The 22,712-nt window shown below is 44.0% G+C and overlaps 1 protein-coding gene and 1 long non-coding RNA gene across 4 annotated transcripts in view; one reads left to right on the forward strand and one right to left on the reverse strand.

Moving 5' to 3' along the window:
* The window catches only part of LOC149864708 (uncharacterized), a 56,911-nt gene extending 50,863 nt beyond the window's left edge, over positions 1 to 6,048 (forward strand). Inside the window, exon 3 of the long non-coding RNA XR_016442238.1 lies at positions 229 to 6,048. This is a non-coding gene — a long non-coding RNA (uncharacterized LOC149864708). The remainder of the gene's footprint in view (positions 1 to 228) is intronic.
* Positions 1 to 22,712, reverse strand: part of PLCL2 (phospholipase C like 2) — a 188,134-nt gene that overhangs the window by 4,555 nt on the left and 160,867 nt on the right. For 2 of the 3 annotated variants that reach the window (XM_090046589.1, XM_090046590.1), the window contains exon 6: positions 12,933 to 13,042. In XM_090046589.1, the coding sequence (XP_089902715.1) occupies positions 12,933 to 13,042 (110 nt within the window). Of the gene's footprint in view, positions 1 to 6,244; positions 6,577 to 12,932; positions 13,043 to 22,712 lie in introns of those variants that run through there. The other variant, XM_090046591.1, reaches the window with a different exon arrangement.

The following is a 22,712-nucleotide window of genomic DNA, read 5'->3' on the forward strand; positions in this document are numbered from 1 at the left end:
AACAGTTTAAAACAAGGGAATTTGTGCTATAGTTTAACCCTTGCTAGTTTTAAAATTTGTGCGCTCAGAAAATTGTAATAATGATTGATTTATTTCACACAGCAGTTGGGATCATGTGTGAGGGGAGGTCTGGGATCATGTGATGTGTGTGTATGTCCATGCATGCGGGGGGGGAGGTTAAAGTTTTCCAGGTCACTTCACTTCATTCCATACTCTATTTACATGCAGGAATCCACAAGATGAACAAGGGCCCATGTTACGGTGTGTCGTCTTCCTTGAAAATCTGTATGCAGAAGACTTTAAGGGGGGACTGCTGCAGAGGCAAAGGAGATGGTGCTATATTTGCACTCATGTGTGAATACATAGGATAATGCAGGCAAGTTTTGTCACTGTCTGGATAAACCAGATTGGCAGGCTACCTACTAAAGAATGTTACAGTATTTGCATTTTACAGCTGATGAAGTGTTGGGAATCTATGTAATCAAAATGCACTAAATTACTTCTCTTTGAAGCACACAAATGGGAGACCTGAAAAAAGAATTAAAAGGGGGGGGGGGGGGACAAACCCCCAAAACCCACTCTCCTTGAAACTGGCAACACCGGTTCAGACTATGGGGAGAATAAGCAACTGGGAAGGTTCAGCCAGACACTCCCCCCGCCCCCCCCCACTGAAACATAATGACCAGAAAAGTGAATAAAAAACATTCCAACTGAATAAATGAGTCATATTAAGAGTACATCTGCTTCTAGCACAAGTTTCATTTAGTGCATTAATTAGAATGGTTTTTAGAATTTGAATCAAGCTGTTTATATTATTATATGTGGGGTTAACCCTGCTTATTAAGGTTGTCAGACTTATAAGACCATTTTCTTTTGTTTATAACTGTCAAATTTTAGCCATCTGCACTGGGATTTCTGGTTCCATGTAATCTTTTGGAAAAATTTTAGCCCAAGTAGTTTGTCCATTTCTGAGAACAAGGCTAAGAAAAAAACATTGTTTCCCCATGTTAAAAATAAATAAACCAAATACTTTGGGATGGGATGCATATTTTTACGTGTGCTTTGGGGGCCACTTTAATTAAAGCGGCTCCAAGAGTTGCTCTACTTAAAGCACCCACTGTGTCCCATGTCTGAGCATCCCCACATTTCAAAATGGTGGCAGGGACACTTTAACTAAAGTTCATCCAATGAGCTTTAAGTGCCCCCACCACCATTCTGAAGCACAGGGATGCTGACATACAACACGTGGAGGCTGCTGGAGTGCGCTAGCTAGCATGCTCCAACCGATTCGATTAATCGAGTCTGCTCCGACATGCTGTTATTACAGTGCATTGGAGCAGCCTCTGCACATATCTACAGGCACCCGAATGAGACTGAGAAGTCCTCAGTTTCTTAATGCACTATATGCTTCTGATTAACAAAACAAATTACTACTACATGCAAGTAGGAACATAAATACACTGACACTGGGCCATTCATTCTACTTGGAGAGAGAGAGATATACACCATACTCTAAATCTATGATTCAAGGCCAATATATAATACATACTTAAAGCACCCACAGTGTCCCATGTCTCAGAGTCCCTGCATTTCAAATGGTGGTGGGGGCACTTTAACTAAAGCTCATGGAATGATATTTTACAGAAAAGTATACAAGACACTATTCTGTATATGCTAGCTTAACTTTCGCTCATTTCTTGACTGCATAAAATAGCAGAGCCTTTTTTGTTGTTGTTGCAAAAAGCTCAGGGAGACCACAGCAGGTCAGATTGTTTTTAACACTATAGCTTCCCACATGAAACTTATTCTTATATATGCAAACCTAAAAAAATGAAGCAGGTCTACCATATTCAATGTAAGATGGAGGAAAATGAGGAAACAAAGCAGCTTTTCTATCCCAACAGGAATCTACCTCTGAGAGACTACAAATTCCTGGAGCAGTTCCAAAACCAAATCTAAAAGGCAGTGTAGGGTCTATGGCATTAGTTTTACCAGACTTTTTCTTTTGAAGATCCAAATCTGGGTTAGGTCATAATTTAAGTAAACTGAGCTCTGATCCTAGTCTCCACTCAAAAACGGTCCACATAACAAAGGCATACTTAGAACCAACAAGATGGTAGTAGTCAAAAAAATTCACTGATGTCTACTTTGTGTTTAACACTCGCTCATGCTTTATCAAATGAATTCAGTACAGGACAGTTATGTTAGGCCAGGGGTTTTCAACCTTTTTAGACACAAGACACCTTTCTGTAAATGCTAGCTTAACTTTCACTCATTTCTTGACTACATAAATTAGCAGAGGTTTTTTTGTTGTAATTGTTGCAAAAAGCTCAGGCAGATGACAACGGGTCAGACTGTTTTTAACACTATAGCTTCCTGTTTGAAACATCTGGGTTTGTCTTATGAATCACATGTAGGTGTTTGTACACCTAATATCAGGCGCACCTTTAAAGGATTCTCACAACACCTCAGTGTGCTGCATCGTGCGGGTTGAGAATCATTGTGTTAGGCAGCCATATGCTGACTCTTTAAATATACCACACAACAACACTGATAATCATTCATAAACTGTTTAAACAAGATAAGCAAAATCCACAGCAGGATGCGAGTTAATATGCAGAGCCAATTACATTTCTTTTAGGTATTTATATTCTCATTGACCTGAATCGTATTTTGGAAAAGCAAGTTCAGCAGCATGGAAAGCATTAGTTTGCTTTGATGATTTCAAGTAAGAGATGCACCACTGTTTGATGTCTGGAGTTTGTAAAAATAATTTTAAAAAGGGGAAATGCTCTTTTTCACCCCAACTCTGGAAAACTAGATTAAAGACTTTGATTCACTGTGACCCAAGAACAAGCAGACTGTTTCAATATTTCTACATTTTCTTTACTATATAATGGGTACTTAATAGGGGTGTGCAAAGCAGGTCCCTATTCTATTCAGATTCGATGCTGATTTGGCAAATCAGTGATTCAGACATAGATATAGCTTTAAAAGTTTTTTCTACATACCTTGAGGTAGCAGGCATGGCTTGTGATCGCTGCGATGCTGGGGTGGATAGTGTCCCACAGGAGTGCAGGGGGGCCCTCCACGTGCGTGGCAGAGAACCCAGAAGTGGATCAGTCCACTTCTGTGTCTGCTGGGGAGTGTGCTGGGGGCCCCTGCTGTGCCCCCTGGCTCGGCGATTGGCCATGGGGGGACTCTGGGTGCCTTCCCCCCCCCCCAAAACCCAGGAGGCACCAGGCACTGAGCTGAGCTCCCCAGCAGACCCAAAAGTGGACTGGAAGTGCTTCTGGTCCACATCCAGGTCTGCTGCCAAGAGCACTGGGGAGCCCCCCATGCTTCTGTGGGACACTTCATGTGCCCTAGCATCGCAGCATTTACGAGCCCCTGCTACCTAGAGGTATGTAGAAAAAACATTTAAAGACGTCTATGTCCGAATCTCTGAATTGATTCGGAGGGTTCCGATTCGATTTGGAGAGATTAAAGGCTTCTCTGATTCGAATCAGATTTGGAGATTTGGCCCAAATTGGGCCGAATATCCACTGACTCAAATCAAGGACCAAAGCTTCACACAGCCCTAGTACTTAATCATATTTTTGTCACAGATTTCACAGTACAATGCAACTGTTATCTTTACTATTGTATATTTGATGTAACTTGACAAAAGGAAAATTGAAGAGCTGATGCAGTGAGTTTTTGTGCTACATTTTGAATTTTTCTTATCCTAAGTAGAAATAAGATTTCACCTTTGGCCATATTTGGGCACATGCAAAAATACCCCAGACAAAATGCTACAATCCAGTGCAGTGCCTTTATTTGTTATTTTCTGTTTGTCAGGGGACAGTGCTGGGCCACTGGATTGGCTGGCTAACACCTAGGACTCACTGATATATATGCTAATGCACAACAATTTTTCTCACCCACAATAGGGATGGTACTGCCATCTCCATACAATATAATTTATCTCAAGTTTTTAATGGTGGTTAAATGCATACCTGTCTCTTTCTGGTGAATGTTCTTCCTTTTCCTCTTGTCAATGGGCTGGGTAGGATTCTATTAATTCTCCTTTGTGCATCTAACTGGTAGGTTTCTGGCTGCTTTAGTGGCATTTTTGGCACTTACTGAAATTCTGATACCTCTGCACTATGTGTACATAAGTGTGTGTATACAGACTGAGCATGTTCAGTAACTGATGACTGAGGAAAAAATGTCATGAAAATGTAGTTTTCAGAAATCCAAAACTATGGTGGGAATGCAGCTGAGTGGTTACAGCACTTACTCAAAGTGGGAGAGCTGCCTGCCCTTCAGTCCCACTGAAATAACAGGGAGTCAAGACTCGGGACCACAAAGAACCAGCCCCTAATTGTAAAAATGCTGAAATTCAAAGTTATGATCCCCAAACAATGGTTTAAAACAGTGGTTCTCAAACTTGTTAGCCTCAAGGCCCTCCTCTATAACTTCTGAATTTTAGCTATGAGGAGGATGATCTGTGCTTGAAAAGGTAGGGAACCCCCTAGACAATCTGTCTGTTAAGCCAGGGTCTATTGGAAAAGTTCTGGAATTCCTAAATCAGCCTCTGACAAACTTGCACTAATTTTTACCATACATAGCTTGAATGCCTTCAACACATAGTGCAAAAATGTCTCATTTATACAAGGAACCTTATTTTTTCCCCAGTACAAAGATGAGATATTTAAATACATAAACAGAGTAACAGCTGCTCTTGGGTTCTTTTCTCCCTGTATTCCATGGTAAATCTTTGCCACGTGTCCTTGGTCCCTCACTACTTCAGTGCAGCAGCAGTGGCAAATTCTAGAGGAAGCTACCAGGCTCCTCCTCCTCTTCCTCTGGACAGGAGACACTTCTTCAGGTAGCTGTATACTCTGAGTCTCCACAATGTTGCCCCATGTGTCTTTCACTATCCCAGATTGCTTCAAGAATATCAGGAAGATCTGTGTCCAGTGTGACAATAAATCACAGCCACAGGAGGTTTGTAGAAGCCAGTCTGTGCGAACACGGTCTTAACACCCTTCAGCTGTTATTTTGTCATCATGGATTGCAGCTCTTTAGATCAAGACTTTTAGTAATTGTTTGGAAAATATAAGCACTACTACAGTCTGAATAATAAAAAATCATTAATATAAATGTGGCAAGTCAGCTGTGCAGATGGAGAAAACTTAATCCAACAGAATGGATTCAAGAATCAACTATTGGGACTTTCAGATTGGAAACTTTGTTTATAGTAGTTAACTTTAAAATGTTGCCAAAATGTGCAATAAAGAGCGTGTGGCACAAGCATTAACTTCTATTGAGAGCAATTATATTACACCAAGGATGAATTTAAGCACTGTTTACAAATTAGAAAGGAAGTAAAGCTTTGGGAATGGTGGTTTTAACATGCATGCAATTAATAGGCTCAACTGCTTCTATGGGAACTTTTTAATAGAAATATTGTCAAACATATTTTTCCTATTTTATCAAATTTTCCATTACATCAACTGTAGTCCAGTTGTCTCAATTAAAAAAAGATCAATATCTATGACTTGAGGGTGAAATGCAGCCTTGATTTGTTTAGAAAATGTATCAGCTTAATGATATGTTCCTAGGCTTTCACTGTGAAGGACCAGAGACTGACTCTCAAGGGTTTTAGCCTCCAGTTGTCTTCCAACCAACGTGACTTTGTTTAATTATAAAAGATTATGGTTTCTGAGAAACAAGCTGATTTTAAATAGCCAGGAAGAACTGCAGGGAAAACCCATCAGAAAAACCCAACAATTTTTATTATTTCTAATTCCTTCCTTATGTGCTTTTAAAATTCTTCCTTACCAGACTGATTTTTATTTTAGGGCTCTGAGGTTTTCATTCCCATAGACTAGACCAGTAGTCTCCAAAGTGGGGTGCGTGCACCACAGGGAGTACGCAAGACAATCCACTGGGGTACGGGAAGAATATATTAGAACTTCTATTTATATGTCTATTTATAAAAATATACATATATTGGGGGTGCATGCTCAAATTTTTTACTGATAGGGGTGTGTGATCAAAAAAGTTTGGAGACCACTGGACTAGACCACCTTTTCCTTAAAATAAATGGAGAAATTAATTGGGAGTCTAATATAATAAGCTGAAACTTTTTTCCCCCAGTTCTTAGTTGAGAGGAGGGTGGGAGAGCCGATGCTTTATATATTGTTAACTCTCTTTTTGTTTAACATATTGAACTTGGGTTTGTCAAGCAAGTGGGATGAATATACTTACCCCTCAGCTGAGAAACATGTAATATTTCCTCTTAAGATATTCTTAAACATCAGAGAAGAAAAAGAGAAGTTCCTTACCAGAAACAGGATTTATATAAGATGTGTTGAGCACAGGTACATTTCACTGGGTGTGTGCACAATGGGTCTCAAGCCCTTTCAGCTTGAGACTATTTTGCCTTAGCGTGATCCAGATGGTGTGCATGAACCCACCTCTTCCTGTAGTTTGTATTATGGGCATAAAAGGGCTGTCTGCTTTTCCATGCCTCATTTCCTCTTAACTGCCATGTCCCAGTATAGTAGTGTTGGTGGCACGATGTAGCTGTGATGACCAGGGAACATGCGAGAAGCATGGGGTTTTTTTTACTTGTATTGAACCAAATGTGAAACTGGGAGAGAAGTTAGTTACAGCCTAAGCTAAATACCAGATAAAACAATGACTTTTGTGTAAATCCATTAGGTAAATGAAAATGGTCATTTAAAGCAGGGGAAGAGGCTGTAAACCTTGAGCAAAGAAGCTAGCAGAAGTAGCTAGAAACCAAGTAAGGAGCAGTAATTAAATATGAGAATAAGACTGTTCAAAGAGAGAAAGCATTATTATGATATGTGAAGTCCACAGAAGTTAGCAGAGGGAGGCAAGTAAATTGTAATGAGCCATAAAACCACTGTTCATGGTTTTTCCTGGTCAGTACAGTTAACCCTTGAGTAAAAGGACTGTGAGGTAATATGGAGTGATGGTGCTATTAAAAAGCACTCTCCTGCTGGGACTGGGTGTTTCCTTTTTTTGAGAGAGTTTATTCTGAGGTTTAGCTGTTAATTACTTTCACCCTCATAGTTTCCATGAGGGCATTTAGTGCATTGGCTGATATATCAGAATCAGTGTTAGGCATGAATAGGATCCATGGATTCTGATAGTTTCACTGTGGGGTGTGTTGACTGGTTTTGCTTCTGCTGTTCCACTTAGTGTTTGTTGATCAGCAGCAAGTTTCTTTCTGATGGTGAGTTTGGGAGGTTGTTGAAAAGCCTTGCACAGAAAAGGGAGGGAGGGGGAAAGATTTCTCTCAAGGTCTGGTCTTCAAGTATACACTCTAATTGTCTGATGATCCTTCTTATACCTTCTAGTGTGGGATGGTATGTGACAATGGGGTTGGGGGGGTAGCCGGGGGGGTTTCTTTTTGTATTGTTTGTCCAAGATTTTTTTTAGATGTCATAGTTTCATAGTAGGTAGGGTTGGAAGGGACCTGAGCAGATCACCAAGTCTGACCCCCTGCAGGGAGGATCAGGAAAGGATGCTGGGGTCAAATGACCCCTCCTAGGTGGCTGTCTAGCCTCCTTTTGAAGATCCCCAGGGTAGGAACGAGCACCACTTCCCTTGGAAGTTGGTTCCAGATCCTAGCTGCCCTGACTGTGAAGTAGTGCTTCCTGTTATCTAGCCTGAATCTACTCTTGGTCAACTTATGGCCGTTATTCCTCATTACTCCCAGTAGTGCTCGGGGGGAACAGGGACTCTCCCATAACCTGTTGGTCCCCCTTGGCCAGCTTGTAGATGGCCACCAGATCCCCTCTCAGCCTTCTCTTGTGGGCTGAGAAGATGTAGTAGAAATAGAATTCAGTGATAATCTGAAATATAAACTTGGAGCAAGTGACCAAAGATATCTTATATAGGTAGAGAACGATATGGAAAGGATTTGCTACCAGTGCTTGGATCTCTCCCACTCTTCTTGCCAAGAAGACAGCCACCAGGAAGGCTGGAGTGGCATGCCTTGGATAGCAGCTCCATGAGAGAGATGAGTTCTAGGTTCAGAGCTTATTGGACTTTCCCTACCCATGGGATGAGAACTGCACTGGAAAATGACCCTGTGCTAAAAATTTCCTCTCTCCTTCCCCCTACCATATACAGAAGGACTTGTATTACTTGCTGGAATTTATGGCAAACCAATCAATTGCTGGACCCTCTCCCATTTGCAAAGATAACCTGCAGGACCAAGTTCTGGATTTCCCACATGTGGTACAGGGCTATGTCTCTGCTAAGGCTGTCTACTTTGGAAGTGTGCCACTGAGAGATGCATCTTATGCATGCCCCAGGGCTTGGGATGACCAAAGACCTTGCATCTTTTTGTTAACGTGAAACGTGGCAATGGTATTGTGACACGCTCTCCATACTGCCTTAAGCTTCAGCATTTTAATATGAAGCTTTGCCTCCTTGGATGACTATAGCCTTTTCATCTGAGGGTGGTAATATATGCCCCCCCCCAGTAGGGAATTGTCAGTCGTGAGGGTCACCCGTGCTGGGAGGAAGGGAATGGGACTTCTTTGCATACACTGGATGGTTCCTTCTGTCATGCAACTGAAGACCTGAGCAGCAGGGAAAATCATCCCTTTTGCCAGCTGCTAATGGGTGCTGCAAAGAAGGTTCTGTGACAGGAGTGCTTCCTCTTATGAAAGCACTGGGACTTTCTCAGTAGCTCCTACAGTTGAGGTAGATGGACAGATATGTATGCAGAACAGGAACAGAAGACTTCTTTATATATAGCTAGATCTATATATAGACAGATGTGTCCATGAGTGTGTACAGATAGATCCACGCACACACAGAGACGTATCTATATAGATCTATCAATCGATCTATATGTATAAAGAAGTCTTCTGTTCCTGTCAGAAATATCTGCCGAGAATATAACTGGTAAATTTGCTTTAATTTGAGGGTAGGTGTGTAAATGCAGATGGACTCTTAGACCTGGACTGGTCCTGAAGCTTCCTTTTGAAAGGAAGTCCTATTGATGTTGCACCTCTTGAAAATCTACACCCTAGAAGGCGAGAGCCAAGAATCTATGGCCATGGAGTGTGAAGTGGTATCCACTGTATTTAAAGCAACCCACAGGGATATCCTGGCCACCAACAGAATCACCAACTGAGAAATAGCATCCGATGCCTGAAAATTTGTCCAACAGTTCCCCCAACCATACACTTGGTCCAATATAAAAGATATCACAGAAAACGCTTGCCTCTCATACATTTCCTGGACTATCAGGGTATAACTATACTCCAACACTGCTAAGACAAACAGTGCAGTCTTCTGCTATTCTAGAACAGCAGGTTTGTGAGTGGGGGTATCAATATTTTGGGGACCTATGTCAACTAACATGGAGTCTGCAACTAGAAAGAACTGAATGGGCTGAATCCCTGTGCAAGGAAAACTAGGTATTCAGCCCAGTCAAGTGTTCCTCCAAAATTACTCATCACTTCTGACCATCTTGGCTTCAGTTCACTCCTTTCTAAGATAAAACAGATCTTGGTTGTTCAGAATGTGAAACATATACCTTAGGGCTGGACTGAAGCTGAGATGGTCAAAAGTGGCGAGTAATTTTGAAGAACACACTTGACTAGACTGAATATATAGTTTTCCTTGCACAGGGATTCAACTCAGTCAGTTCTTCCCAGATGCAGACCCCAAATCTAGCTTGAAGATTCCTCTTCCTTTAAATGAAAGCAAATGAAGTGCTCACTTACAATATTAAAGTCACTAAATTGGTCTGTTCCCAAATCAATTAACTGTTTATATTTGGAAATGCTGTGGAAAACACAAATTTGTGAGCAGACAAACATCTGTTAGTAGTATCAGAGTTCCCAGTATACTGTACCAGTTTGCTTTGATATTATTTCTGCTTCAGGATTTCTCTTCTAATTATACTGTGACATTTGTAAGATGTGATTAGATTCTTCTCCTATAAGGTCTCAAGTATTTCCTTAGCAGACAATTTTTTTCTGTTGAAGCCCATGATAGAAAGCTTACAAGTGCCCACCACCCCTACCTTTAAACCAGCTAGCATGGAGACCAACAGCATTGCAGACATGGTGGTTCAGACTTTCCTTTGAATGCTACAAGTCTTTTAGGCACTGTGAGAACATATTTGGCTTGTACAGCTATGCTAAAGTCCATACTGTCATCACTGCTTTGTAACTGCTGCTTTAGCCAGCCAAAATAAAGCTACCATGGATACAACTCCCAGCACCTTTTAGGCATATATCACCCGAGATGAGAGGTTAATTAAAACGCTCAGTGGTCTGTTTAGTAAGGTAGCTACTGTGAACAGGTTGTTTCTTCTCACAGGAGAGAATTTCATCTGAGAAGAAACAAACTGAACATTAAAGACCTTCTTTCCAAAGGAAAACCTGTGGTTTGATAACCAGGACAATTTTAAGGACATGGCTATACAGTACTATAAACAGCCAGGTGCACTATATGGTTCTTTTGGTTCCCTGACTTTTTGCACATTTCCTACAGAAGTCATGTTACCACTCAGCTATTGCAAGAGACTCCCTACATCCCAAATGGAACTTCAGACATGGAAGTTTAGTTGCTGCTGTTTCATGCATAATTAAAGTAGGTTTGGATATCCAAAACATCTAATGCCTAGAGTGGAAATGTGCAGTAAAGAACAATGCAAACCGCTATCCTGCCAGACCTCGATCTTGTCCTGAAATGACTATATGGCACCAGGAAGCCGGGAAATGATGTCTGAATGCCCCACTTCACTCTGGGTACCCAGGACCCATCAGATGCAGCAGCAGAAGGAGCAATCCTGCCCTTCATATCTTTAAACAGAACCTACAACTTTACTTTTGGAAATTGTTACTTCTAATGCACTTGTAAAACTAACTTGTTTGTTAGTTTGTTTGTGCCTAGTGTCAGGCTTAGTTTTATGATTATTTGCACAGTGTGGCTCAAAGATGACTAACAAACAATGAACAGCATAGTACAGCAAAGCCTAACATTGAAACAGGCATGAAAAGCCAGATACGGCTGAAGTTTTATATTTAATGTCCTTTCTATAGATCCAGGGTAGGCAATATTTTTGGCTGGAGTGCTGAAAAACACCACAATGCCTACCTTGGAAGGTGCCAGAGTGCTGCCTGCTCAAAGCCCCTGTCCCCCAGCTCAGGCTCTGTGGCTGTCAACAGCTACCCTGGCTCTGGGTAGCTGCTGGAGCCCAGGCTGCTCCCAGGAGGGCTCGCAGCATCCCAACTGCATGCTGGGAGCAGCACAGGCTCCCCAGCTGGCAGCAGCTACCCAGAGCTGGGGCTGGCTGCAGCTGGGAGGCTGCAAACAGATGCTCCGGGATCCGAAGCCCCGGCATCAGCTCTGTACCAGCACATGCCCATGCACCTCAGAGTGGGCAGTGGGGGAGGAGCCTGAGGCAGCACAAACCTGGTCTCTCCCCTGCTCCAGGCACAGAGCTGATGACTGGGCTCCGGAGCCTGGTGCAGCTGTTTCTAGCCAGCCTGGGCTCTGGGCAGCTGCAGCGGGCAGGCTGCAAACAGCTACACCAGGCTCCACAGCCCTGGCATCAGCTCCATGCTGGCTGGGAGCACAGGAGAGACCAGAGTTGCACTGCCTAAGGCCCCTGCCCTACTGCCTGCTCCGAGGCATGGGTGCATGCACTGGTAGAGCTGATGCTGGGGCTCTGGAATTCGGAGCAGCTGTTTGCAGCCTCCCAGCTGCAGCCGTCCCTGACTCTGGGTAGCTGCTGCTAGCCAGGCTCCTGGGTTGCTCCCAGCAGGCAGCTGGGATGCTGCAAGCCCTGCTGGGAGCAGCCCGGGCTCCATCGCTGGCAGCAGCTACCCAGAGCTGGGGCTGGCCATGGCATGCAGAGCAAAATGGCCTTGTGTGCCATGTTTGGCATGCATGCTGGGGGTTGCCAACCCATGCTATAGTGGGTTTAACAGGAATGCAGGTATGAATTTCTACTTTGACAGGAGCTGGAAAGAAATGATTTTCTCTGACTAGAAAGGGTTAAAATATGTGCGAGGCAGTGAAGAGCAACAAACCTTTTTGTAATTAAAGCAGATTTAGGGATGAAATACTTGATTGGGTGTGAGGTGGGAATCTTTATTAAATTTAAATAGGAAAATATTTTAAAATGAGGCTGGAGGGATTGAACTGGGGGAGCAGATTAAGGGAAACAGCTGTGCTAGCTACCAAACTGGTTTATTTTTACTGTACTGAGACTAGATGTCAAATCTGAAAACTGTTCTGCATTTTAATTGGATAAGGGCCTCCATCTGAAAACTTTTTGTTACACTGCTTCATGTTCAGTAAAAATGAAAGCAAAATGTGCTTGCCAAAAGAGAGAATTTCCAAGTCAAATATACTCAATTACTCAAATCATGAGTATTAATACATTTCTGTATCTGTCATTAAGCACTATTCATCACTGATTATAAGAGAGCAACAATTTCCCGTTTTCTGTGCATCTGCATTAATCTTAATGCTGATGCTCTCTTTCAAATCACTGAACAAATTTGAATAGTAACATAGTCTTCTCAGAGCCCTAATCATTCCACAGAAATCAATAATCATTCTTCCATCCATACATGCAAGACTACAGTAGATCCTGCTAACATTAAAAGGCTTTCAGGAGAAAATGTCAGAGGCAGAAAACAAATCAAACAAAAGTCCTGAAAGACATTACAAAGGAAAAATGTATTCTACTTCCCCTAAATTCACACTGACAGCTTGCTACACTTTCTAGATATGTGAACTTCATCTATAACAGTTCTAAAAGAAAAGAACTTGAGGAGCATTATGACCTATAATGAAATACCAATGGCAATTGGTTAAAAGACCAAGTATGTATTCCATAATTAAAACTGTCAGCACAAGTGAAGAGACATTACCTTCAAGATTGTAATATTCCAGGTAAAACTCTCTACTGATTTTTGAAGCTTTCTCTCCTTTAAACCTTCCTTTGCTCCTATAGCTTGCAGGTTTTCATGGAACTCCATTGCTGTAGAGGGTGAAAAAAAGATTAAATTAGTATCTCTTGTACTTAAATTTGATTTTATGAAAGTTAGATTTCTTAGAAACATTTAATTTTAAACACTTCCAGGAGCTGCTGTCCAAAGCTATGATAAATCTCAACTAGAATAAGGCAAAGGTAAGAGCCTGAAAATAAAGTAATAAAAGAAAAATAAAAGCAAAGGACAGGTGTAAAAATTGGCCAAATGTTATGTTTCTGTCATATAAACTTAAATAGCAAGTTGATCCATTTCTCTTCTCTAAGTAAAAGTCAACATGTGTAAGTATTATTGGGTTATAAAAGTATTATCATACAGTAATATATTACTTGTAATATATTTACTTAAATAATACACAAAGTGTTCAGATATATTTACTATGCAAAAACATGAAATATTTGCATTCAGATTTGTTGCACTGTATTTAAGGGGCTTTTTGTGAGTCCCTATAGTATGGAAACAGAAATAAATATCCTTTGACAATTTTTTTTGCATTTGGTGTTTGACTGTAGACCATACAATGTGCCCAAATTATAACATGCTGATTTCAATGAACAACACAGATGGAACTTTACTTTGAGAAAAATAATTTGCCTTCAACATTGCTATTGTTTTATATCCTATAAAGAACACTGTAAATAAAACATTGTTATTTTCTTCATAATGGAGCCGTAGACCATCTTCATAATGGCACAGGCAATAGCCCAACAGACAGTTCAGCAGTGAGTTCTGCTAAAGGTGAAGAACATGGTATAGGAAATCATGCTCTGTGGATTAGCTTTGGCATCATAAAGGAGTGTTCTGGAACAAAGCTGGACCTGTGGATGTGCCACTAAACCTCAAACCACAACCAAGTAATCATCTCATTGCACTATTATGGTCCAAAGGTGGGCACTTATTTCAGATGGCAGGCCACTTAAGTTCTGGTGAGCTGTTGGGAGCCATACACACAAAGTCTTTTGGAAGATACCGTCTTAACAAATTATAGGTAAAAAGTAAATCATATATTAAAAATCAAACATCTACTATAATGAATTTTAATTTTATTTCAAAAAATATTTTGGGGGTTTGAAGGGCTGCCTGTGAGCTAGGTTCCGAGAGCTGGCCTGGTGTGTTGGGGGGAATGGAGGGAGACGGGGGCAGAGGGCCTGTGTAGCAGAACTCACCTGTGCATTGCAGTACAGGTGTGGTCCTCACTGTTGGATTTGAAATGGCATTTAAAGGTCTGTTTTTTTGGGAACTGGCTTATAGGTACAGATAATATATGTATTGTAAGGGTTCAAGATGGGCAGCAAGGGTTAATTGATTTCTAAGAGCCTGGGTTTCACACACACAGTTCCATATAGCCTTGGAGGCAGACAGCCTGTCTAGCACGACAAGGCCAATGGATGGACACAACCTGAGAACTGAGGGGGCATGTACCACACTGTCTAACAAAACAAGGTCAACAAGGACACAAAGTCTGGGAACCAAGGGAGTATGTACTATACTGCTCATAACATGAGACAAGGAGCACCAGCTACGAGGCCTCAGAGCAGCGGGGCCTAAGTCCCATTTTTGGCCAAACAGACCAAATTAGGAGAAGGCCCAGAAGGCTACATGGACGTGTGACCACAGAGACACAACTATCCAGTAGGGCTATATAAAGCTTCAGTCTGTTCGGTCTATATAAAGTTTAAGTCTGTTGTGGCTGGGGGAGAGGGGAGGGAAAGGGTGTGGGGGAGGGAGGGATTGGGGCTGGGACAAGTTGTCTAGCTGAGTTGAGGGGTGCGTTACTTGGGGAGTGCAGTGCTGCTGCTTGCCCAGCCAGGGCAGGCAGGGGGGCAGGATGCAGGTGCAGCTCGCTCCAGGGAGAAGGGGGCAACCAGCAGCAGGGCATAGCCCCCGCTCCCAGCGCTGCTGCAGCCACATCCTGTAACTTCTGTGCCGCCTGACAAGTGGCGGCAGGGCAGAGCCCCCACTCCCAGAGCTGATGTGGGCATGGCAGCACTGGGAGTAGACGCTATGCCCTGCTGCCTCCTGGAGCGAGTCGCACTTGCATCACATGTCCAGTCCCGCACCAGCTGGGCAAGCGGCAGCAGGGCATAGGCCCCGTGGCTCCCCCGACCAGGGTAGAGGAAGGCACCACCAGTGGAGCTGCAGAAGAAGCCCCCATGGCTGCCTTGCCCAGCACAGCCTCCTGGCACTAAAAAGCCTCGCCTTCACTGACTGCAGCAGCAGCTTTAGAGCCTCTGAGGGCTCATGGCAGAGCCATCCCCCGTGCAGTGGGGGGCAGCAAGGATTGCCCTCCCCCCTTGGCACCTGTGTGACACCTGCCCCATGGTGTGGATGCAGCAAATCCAAATCTGAATTGAATACTTCCCTATTTGCACAGGCCTACCAACCAGAGATAGCCACAAATGAAATCATTAGGAGGGAAGGAGAATACAAAAGCAGAGACTTGAGCGTAACAAAGGGGTCCCTCCTTCCTTTCTGTCCCTCCCATCCCTCTTTCTCCTCCCTGAGAGGGGTCCCTGTCCCTCTCCCCTGCATGAGCAACTGGTGCCTCCTGAGTTGGGGGGCACTTGCCCCCCTGACTGGAAATTCAGGAACTGGGGGGATTCCCCCCACAGCCAATCTTGCTGACTGCGGGGAGGGTCCCCCTGCGGCAGCTGATCCTGCCAACATGCACCTGGTAGGGGCATGCCACTGGCACTTTTGGGTCAGCAGGATTGGCCATGGGGGGACTGCTTTTCCTGGCACACTTCCCAGTCGGTGCTCTCAGGGGTTGTACCAGCATTCTTGCCTACCCCCCCCGCCTGGGAACACTGGCTGACAGAGGGTTCACCAGTGCTCTCAGGGGGTGCATGTGCACCCTCCTGCACCCTTTATGTGTCACCACTGGTCCCCCAGGAAGGGTCCACGAGGCCATCATGGAACAAGGGCATACCAGCAGCCCATCTCATGCACCCCACTGGAGAGGAGCTGTGGGCCTCAGCATCCCACCTCCAGACTGCTGATGCCTAAGAAAAAGAGCCTCAAAGTAGAGTCTGCATCTTCACCAGATGTACTTTGACTCTAATGACAGCTCTAGGATTGGCAGATATATGGAACTGTTTGATTGTTTGTATTGTTTCTTTTCTGTTATCACTGTGTATCAATACATTTACAAAACCTCTGGATCTCATTAGAAAAGCAGAAAGGGTGACAAAAAACACAGTCTCCCATATTACTATCATCCAATTCTAGAATCAAGAGGATCTAACATTAATTATAATTCATACACCTGCAAACAAAGGACTTATCTTTTACAGCTGCGTTTTTATTCACATATTACAGTTTTTCCCTCCCAAAATTATCTTCTGTCAAAGAAGATTATTTCTAAAAGTTATCTGTAAATAGTAATATTTTTGAATGAGGATTATAGACTGTCTTTTCCATTCATTTAACTAATGACTGACTATTTTAAGTTAATTTAACTAAAAGCTACTGTACAGTCCAGTATTCTCAGTGAATATCAAAAAGGCTACTATATTAAATCCATTCACTAACACTGCTGGAACAAACCTTATAGGGTGCATCCAGGTGAACACTCATGTGCACCTTGCAGTGTCTCAAAGCCCTTTCAGAAGCTGCAAGAGGCACATGAAGGAATGAGAAAACATTCCCCGTGCTGCAAATTTGCAGCATGGGGGAAAAATTAGAGCCCTGGATATCCAGGGGGCAAAAAAAACCACAGAGGAAAAAAGCAGGGTAGGGCACAGTCCCGGACCATGTCCTGAGGCAACTGGAGGCTAGGTCCTCCACAGAGACACTCTAGTAGCAGCCAAGAGCGTCTCTATGGCTGGCCCTCATCCTGGTGCTAAAGCGCACTGCCTGCCTGTGCAGGGCAAGCAGTGTGCCAGCTGCAGGGAGCTGGACCAGTGCCAGTAAGTGGGGGAGAGGCTGGAGGAGTGGGGAGGGGACCATGGGGGGATCCCCGCTGGCCCCGCCCACTCCCTCCAGTCCCCCAATTGCTGCCATGCTTGGCCCCACCCCCCATGGCCCTCTGATCCCTGCTGTGCCTGCCCATCCCCTGCTTGCCCCCCAAGGCCCCCATCACTGCCCTGCCCAGCCCCATCCCCTGCCTGCCCCCTGAGCCCCCCCATCACTGCCCCACCTGGCTCCAGCCCCCACCCCAATCACTGCTCCTCTGGGCCCCAGCATCCTGGCAATTAAAAAAACCAACAAAATATCCCCTGCACTCACCGGCAGTAGCAGCTGCCTTTGGGGTCACTGGGGCTCCCCTGCCCCCCACTTTCACCATTCTGCATGGGGGTGGCGCTTTGCCAGGAAGCCATCACAGGCTACTGCCAGTGAGTAGAGGCTTTTTTAAGTGCTGGAGGCTGGGGGGGGCAGCCATTGGAGGGGCTGGGGATGCAAACAGGGGATGGGGCCAGGTGGGGCAGCCATTACAGGGGCTGCAGGAGCTGGCGGGGGATTGGGCCAGGTGAAGCAGCAATCCAGGGGGCTGGGGGAGCAAGTGGGGCGGCATGTGGGCCCTGCAGGGGGAAATGTTAGCCCCTGTGGGGGCCCTGTGAGGGGCAACAAAACATAAAGGTATTTAGAATTCACTTTATTTTGATGATAGAGACACTGGTAGGCTGATCACTGTCTGTCTCTCTCTCTCTCTCTCTCTCTCTATATATATATAGTGGTGTTTTGTTTTAGTTGTAGAGGAGCATGGATTTTGGGGTATTTTACAGAGTGACTTTGGAATTTTTTATCAGGGATTTTTCAGTTTTCAAATAGGGAACACCAGGATTCCTGCTAAGGAGGCAAGTGGCAGGACCCTGCCTTGTCAGAGCTGGCACCTTGGACTCATCTGGCTGTGACTGGCCTCCTGGCCGAATGGGGTCAAGAGGATATGCTTTGACAGTTCAAAGCAGGCCACTACACCTGGAACATCTTCCAGGTGATAGCTCCCCAGATGGCCAGGCAGGGGGCACACATGGCAGTAGTGCTGCACAAAGGCCAACTCTGCAGCCACAGCCCACTGGCAGCTCGCCCAGAGGGTCTGGCAGGTGCGCATCAGGTCACAGCCAGGCAGCAGGCCCCACTGCCAGACTGCTGCAATGGGTAGAGGGTGCAGGGAACTCTCAGGGCTGCTTCAGCAGTCCAGCTGACGCAAGGGGTAATGTCCCCAGGTACCAATTGGCTGGGCTCCAGAAACTCCTGAGAGTGAATAGCCCTAAGTAACTTGCCAGGGCAGTTTTTTATACTGCTGTGGACAGCACAAGTGCTGGCCCCAGGCTCTAGCTCCCCCTGGCTGCAGATCCAGGAGGAGCGAGGCAGGGTTATTTTACCCCAAGTGGCACAATTTGTCCCACACCAGGCATGTACACTGAGGCAAAAAGCCCCAGTTCAAATTTTCACTGTTTGTATTTGAGCTGCTGCAAGCACACATGCTTGCATGTGCGAACACAACCGTAATGTGCAGGCCTCCAACTGTTTCAAAGCTTGCAGTCCATGAGTAGCCTTCATTTCCATTTCCTTTGCTAAATATTAGAGGCTTAGGAAATGATGCATCTTTTCAAGACTAACTTGGTTTAGCTACTTCCTAAGGAGGGTTCAGATCTGTGAAACCTAATTGGATACATTGAAGTGATACTGTTGCCAGAATGGTCTAGGAAATATGCGAGAGGCATAAATTCTTGTGGGTGGTATCTTTTATTGGACCCTTTAGATGGTTGTTACAGACACAGGTGAGCTTTCAGGTATCATAGTACCTTTCTTCAGTCTGATATGCAAAAGAGTGCCTATGTCTATACCAAGCATAGTGGGTCCAATAAAAGATATCACCCACAAGAATTCCTGCCTCTCACCAATCTAACAGAAGATATTCATCTCCCTCCATCCACAATTAGGTACTCCCGAGAAGGGGAGGGCATAAACCACAGCCCACTCCTTTGGACAGCTCTTTTTGCTCAGTCCAATAGTTTTTGTGAATCCCATAATTAGACTTACCCCCTGCATTGTAAACGGAGTTCAGACACCTAACTTAAGGGTTCTAATTCCACCAGATGGCACTGAACAACTCAAAAATAGGCACTGACATGGTGAACCTAAGTCCTCAAACTAACCCCAAGTAGCTGAATATTTTGCTTGTGCTAGGAGGTGGCCACTTCCTGTATTATAACTAGCAACCAAATAATAACAACTTAAAACGGAAAAATACATTCATATTGATGTAGGGGAGAAAACAAAGGAGAAAGGATAGTTTCTTATTTATAAATAAGCTACTAAAAGTGAAATAAAAACACATTTTCACAAAAACCCATTGGTATAAACCCAATGTAAAAATCCCAAAATATAGATGGTCTTTCATACTGGAGGCATAAAAAACATGCTTTTGCAAGAGAACTTCCTACCCTCCTGTAAATACAAGTTCTAACTTAGCTCTCATTAAGATGTATGAAATGAATCTAGTATTCTAGGAGGTTTCATTACATTTAGGATTATTATCTCATTAATATTTTGGACTGACAGCACTGCAGTCGCTAACATACCCCAGACTACACTAAACCTGATGTGTTAGATTATTCATAGATGTATTTCTGTATATACCATCTGTCTAATTCACAAAGCACAAATTACTCATCTTTTCTATCTTTGCTGACAGCTGTTAAAATGCACAAGCTCAAGTTTTTCAGAGAGTTTTGAAAAATACATATGCCTGAGAATGCATAGGCAATTTTTATTTCATAATGACTTGCTGTATTTACACAAGGAAAACTCCTGCACAAGATAGTTAAATTCATTGTTATTGGTCAGAAGATCTTGTCTTCTTTGTCAGGACCAAACTTGAAATGTAAGTAAATGGCAAACAATTCTAATTATGATCTTCCTTGATTTAGATGAGAACTCATTCAGCATCAACAATACTAATTCTGCGTTGCTGGTTTAACAGAAGTAAGCAAGGCTGCCCTACGCAGAGATCTAAAGGGGACTGTCTCTTTAGAATCCAGTCCCCTCCCTCAGTGGCCAAAGCTTCATTCTAAAGCATTTCTTGTAATTTTTCAGTTAGCTCATTTGGCTAGCTGCTGTTGCAGTGTGCACCTCTGGAAACTGAAATAAGTAAGCACTGCAAGAATCAGCTCCTCTTCTTGAACGGCCATTCTGTGCTGAATAGGAAGCTCCTTGCATTCCCCTTCCTTACGCATCTGTAGAATGGTGTTTCACAAATTAGCTCTTGGAGGCTTTTTATGTGCCTGTTCTGTAGCATTAAGAGCTATGGATATTTGCACACATGCAAGCACTGTGGCGCTGGGTACTTTTGAAAAGCACCCAGTACTGCGTTGCTTGGAGTTGTATAAATGGTGAAATGCACATCAGCATGAAGAAAATAGTAGTGGTGCGCTTTTGAACTAAAATACCTTGAAGGTGTTTTAGTTCAAAAGTGCACTGCCACTGTTTTCTTTATGCTGACGTGCATTTCACCACTTCTACAACTGCACGTGGCATAGCACGGTGCATGTCTGCTCCCACGCGTCAACATAATCGAGTTTGCTCTGAAGTGGCAGATCTCCGGTGTGTCTGAGAACTAAAAGGTATGTGTATAAATGCCCTTTTATAATTAAACAGACAATCCATTAATTAGAATTGCCGATAAAGATGTGTAGCACCTTCCTGAACAATAATATCATTATTAAATAAAAACATCAACCTACCATTGTTGCAGAGTATCAAATATTGGACTGATCACCTAGCAATAAAATGGCTGACTGAAGTGATGTGCCAAAGGCACAAAGATCTAGCTCCAGCAGATTATCAGGGAGAAACTAGGTTGGTTACAGGTCTTCTCATGAAAATGCTCTATTTCCAATCTCCTAGCATGCAAACTGGAAATTCTTGCTTTGCTGTGGGTAAAAATTGACCATCAAAAGTCATTTGCTTCCACCCTGGCACAGAACACTTTCAGATGCCCTACCTTGGGAAGATCACCCCCTAGAAGATTCCTTCAGGGAAATTTACTACATGAATACTATGGCTAAGTACAGACAATCAAAAAGCCCGTAAATGGATTGATTCAATCTTCACAGGTTAGTCTAAGTCACATAGATTGAACAGATAGGGAAGAGAACAGACATTCACTTTTGATTCTGGCAATGCAGCCACTTGCCAGCAGTGGCTCAGACTAGAAGCTGGAGGGAGCTAGAGCACACCTCCCTGTTCAGCTAGAGCAGACAGCTTGGGCCAAGGCAAGCCCACCCATCCTGTGTAAGGGGATTTGCAGGGGAGGTGCAAACCATCTTGGGATGCTGGGGGCTGTTAGTTGACTTGAATCTGGAGAGGATCTGGGACAGAAGTTCAATATACCGATTTAACCTAAATCAGTTAAGTCTGATACTACATCCATTCAGATTTAACTTAAACCAGTTGTGGCCATTTTGAAAATGGTTCATGTGCACTGAACTTTTGGACTAGGGACAGACATTAAAAAAGCTGGAGCCTAAATTAATTCATTCTTTACAGGTTAGTCTAACCTGGCTAGGTTCAACCAATTTGCAGGTGAATAGACATTCATGAAATGCAGACATATGCTTGCAGTGGTTCCGGCCAGAAGCTGGGGGGGTGCTACAGCAGCCCTTGGCTGCAGGGAAGCTGTGCTGGGGGGGTGGGGTATGGCCAGCCCTGGCAGTAGCCTGGACTGAACTGGCCAGGGAAGGGGTTCAATTCCCTCCTCCCTGTCCCACCAGCACAGAACCAAGCTGGGGTCTGCTGGGTGCTGCCCCCTTGCTACTCCAGTAGTGGGGCCAGAGGTGTGGCCAAATGCTGGTTAGCATGGCCCCTGAAGCAGAGGGGGCAGGGAGGAGGATTATTCCCCCCCCATACCTCCACTGCCCCCAGGGGACCACAACAGTGTCTGCCTGCCCGGACTGCTGCCACTGCTCACTCCCTGTGTGGGGCAAGCAGCAGGATAAGCCCCTTCCTGCCCCCTCTGCCAGACTCATACATTTCACAGACACAGGGGCTGGAAGGGAGCACACGAGATCATAGAGTCCAGCTCCCCAGCCATGGGCAGAAAGTCTGTGGGGATCAAATGATCCCAGCAAAATAAGCATCCAAACGCCTTTTGAATGAGTCCAGAATAGGTGCTTGCATCACCTCTGGGGGGAGTCTGTTCCAGACCCTGAACACTAGGACTGTGAAGAAGTTTTTCCTTATGTTCAGTCTAAATCAGCCATCTAGGAGTTTGTGGCCACTGGACCTTGTCAACCCTCAGGGTGCCCTGGTGAGCAACTGTTCTCCCAGATCCTGATGCACTCCCCTTATGTACTTATAGGCTGCCACCAAGTCCCCCCTGAGCCTTCTCTTCTCCAGACTGAAGAAATATTTCTAGACTATTCTGTTTTTTGAGGGTCCCCCTTTTCAATGGTAAATTACTTTCTGTTTTTCTTTGTAAGCACCGGTTAGTTAGCAGTTTCCTAATATGCCTGACTCTAGCAAGAAAGAGAGAAAAATCAATTACGATGAGCCACCAGCATGATACAGATGTGGAAAAGGTAAATAAATTAGGATATAAGGATATATCAGGCAAGATATTCCCAGAAAGGACATTTTTTAATGCCACTGTACAAGATATTTGTAAGAACACATCTGGATGCTGTGTACAAAGGACAATAAATATATTTGTTTTCT

Source organism: Crocodylus siamensis, chromosome 5 (assembly GCF_052110815.1).
Source record: "Crocodylus siamensis isolate JL-2025a chromosome 5, ASM5211081v1, whole genome shotgun sequence".
Classification (NCBI taxonomy): Eukaryota; Metazoa; Chordata; order Crocodylia; family Crocodylidae; genus Crocodylus; species Crocodylus siamensis.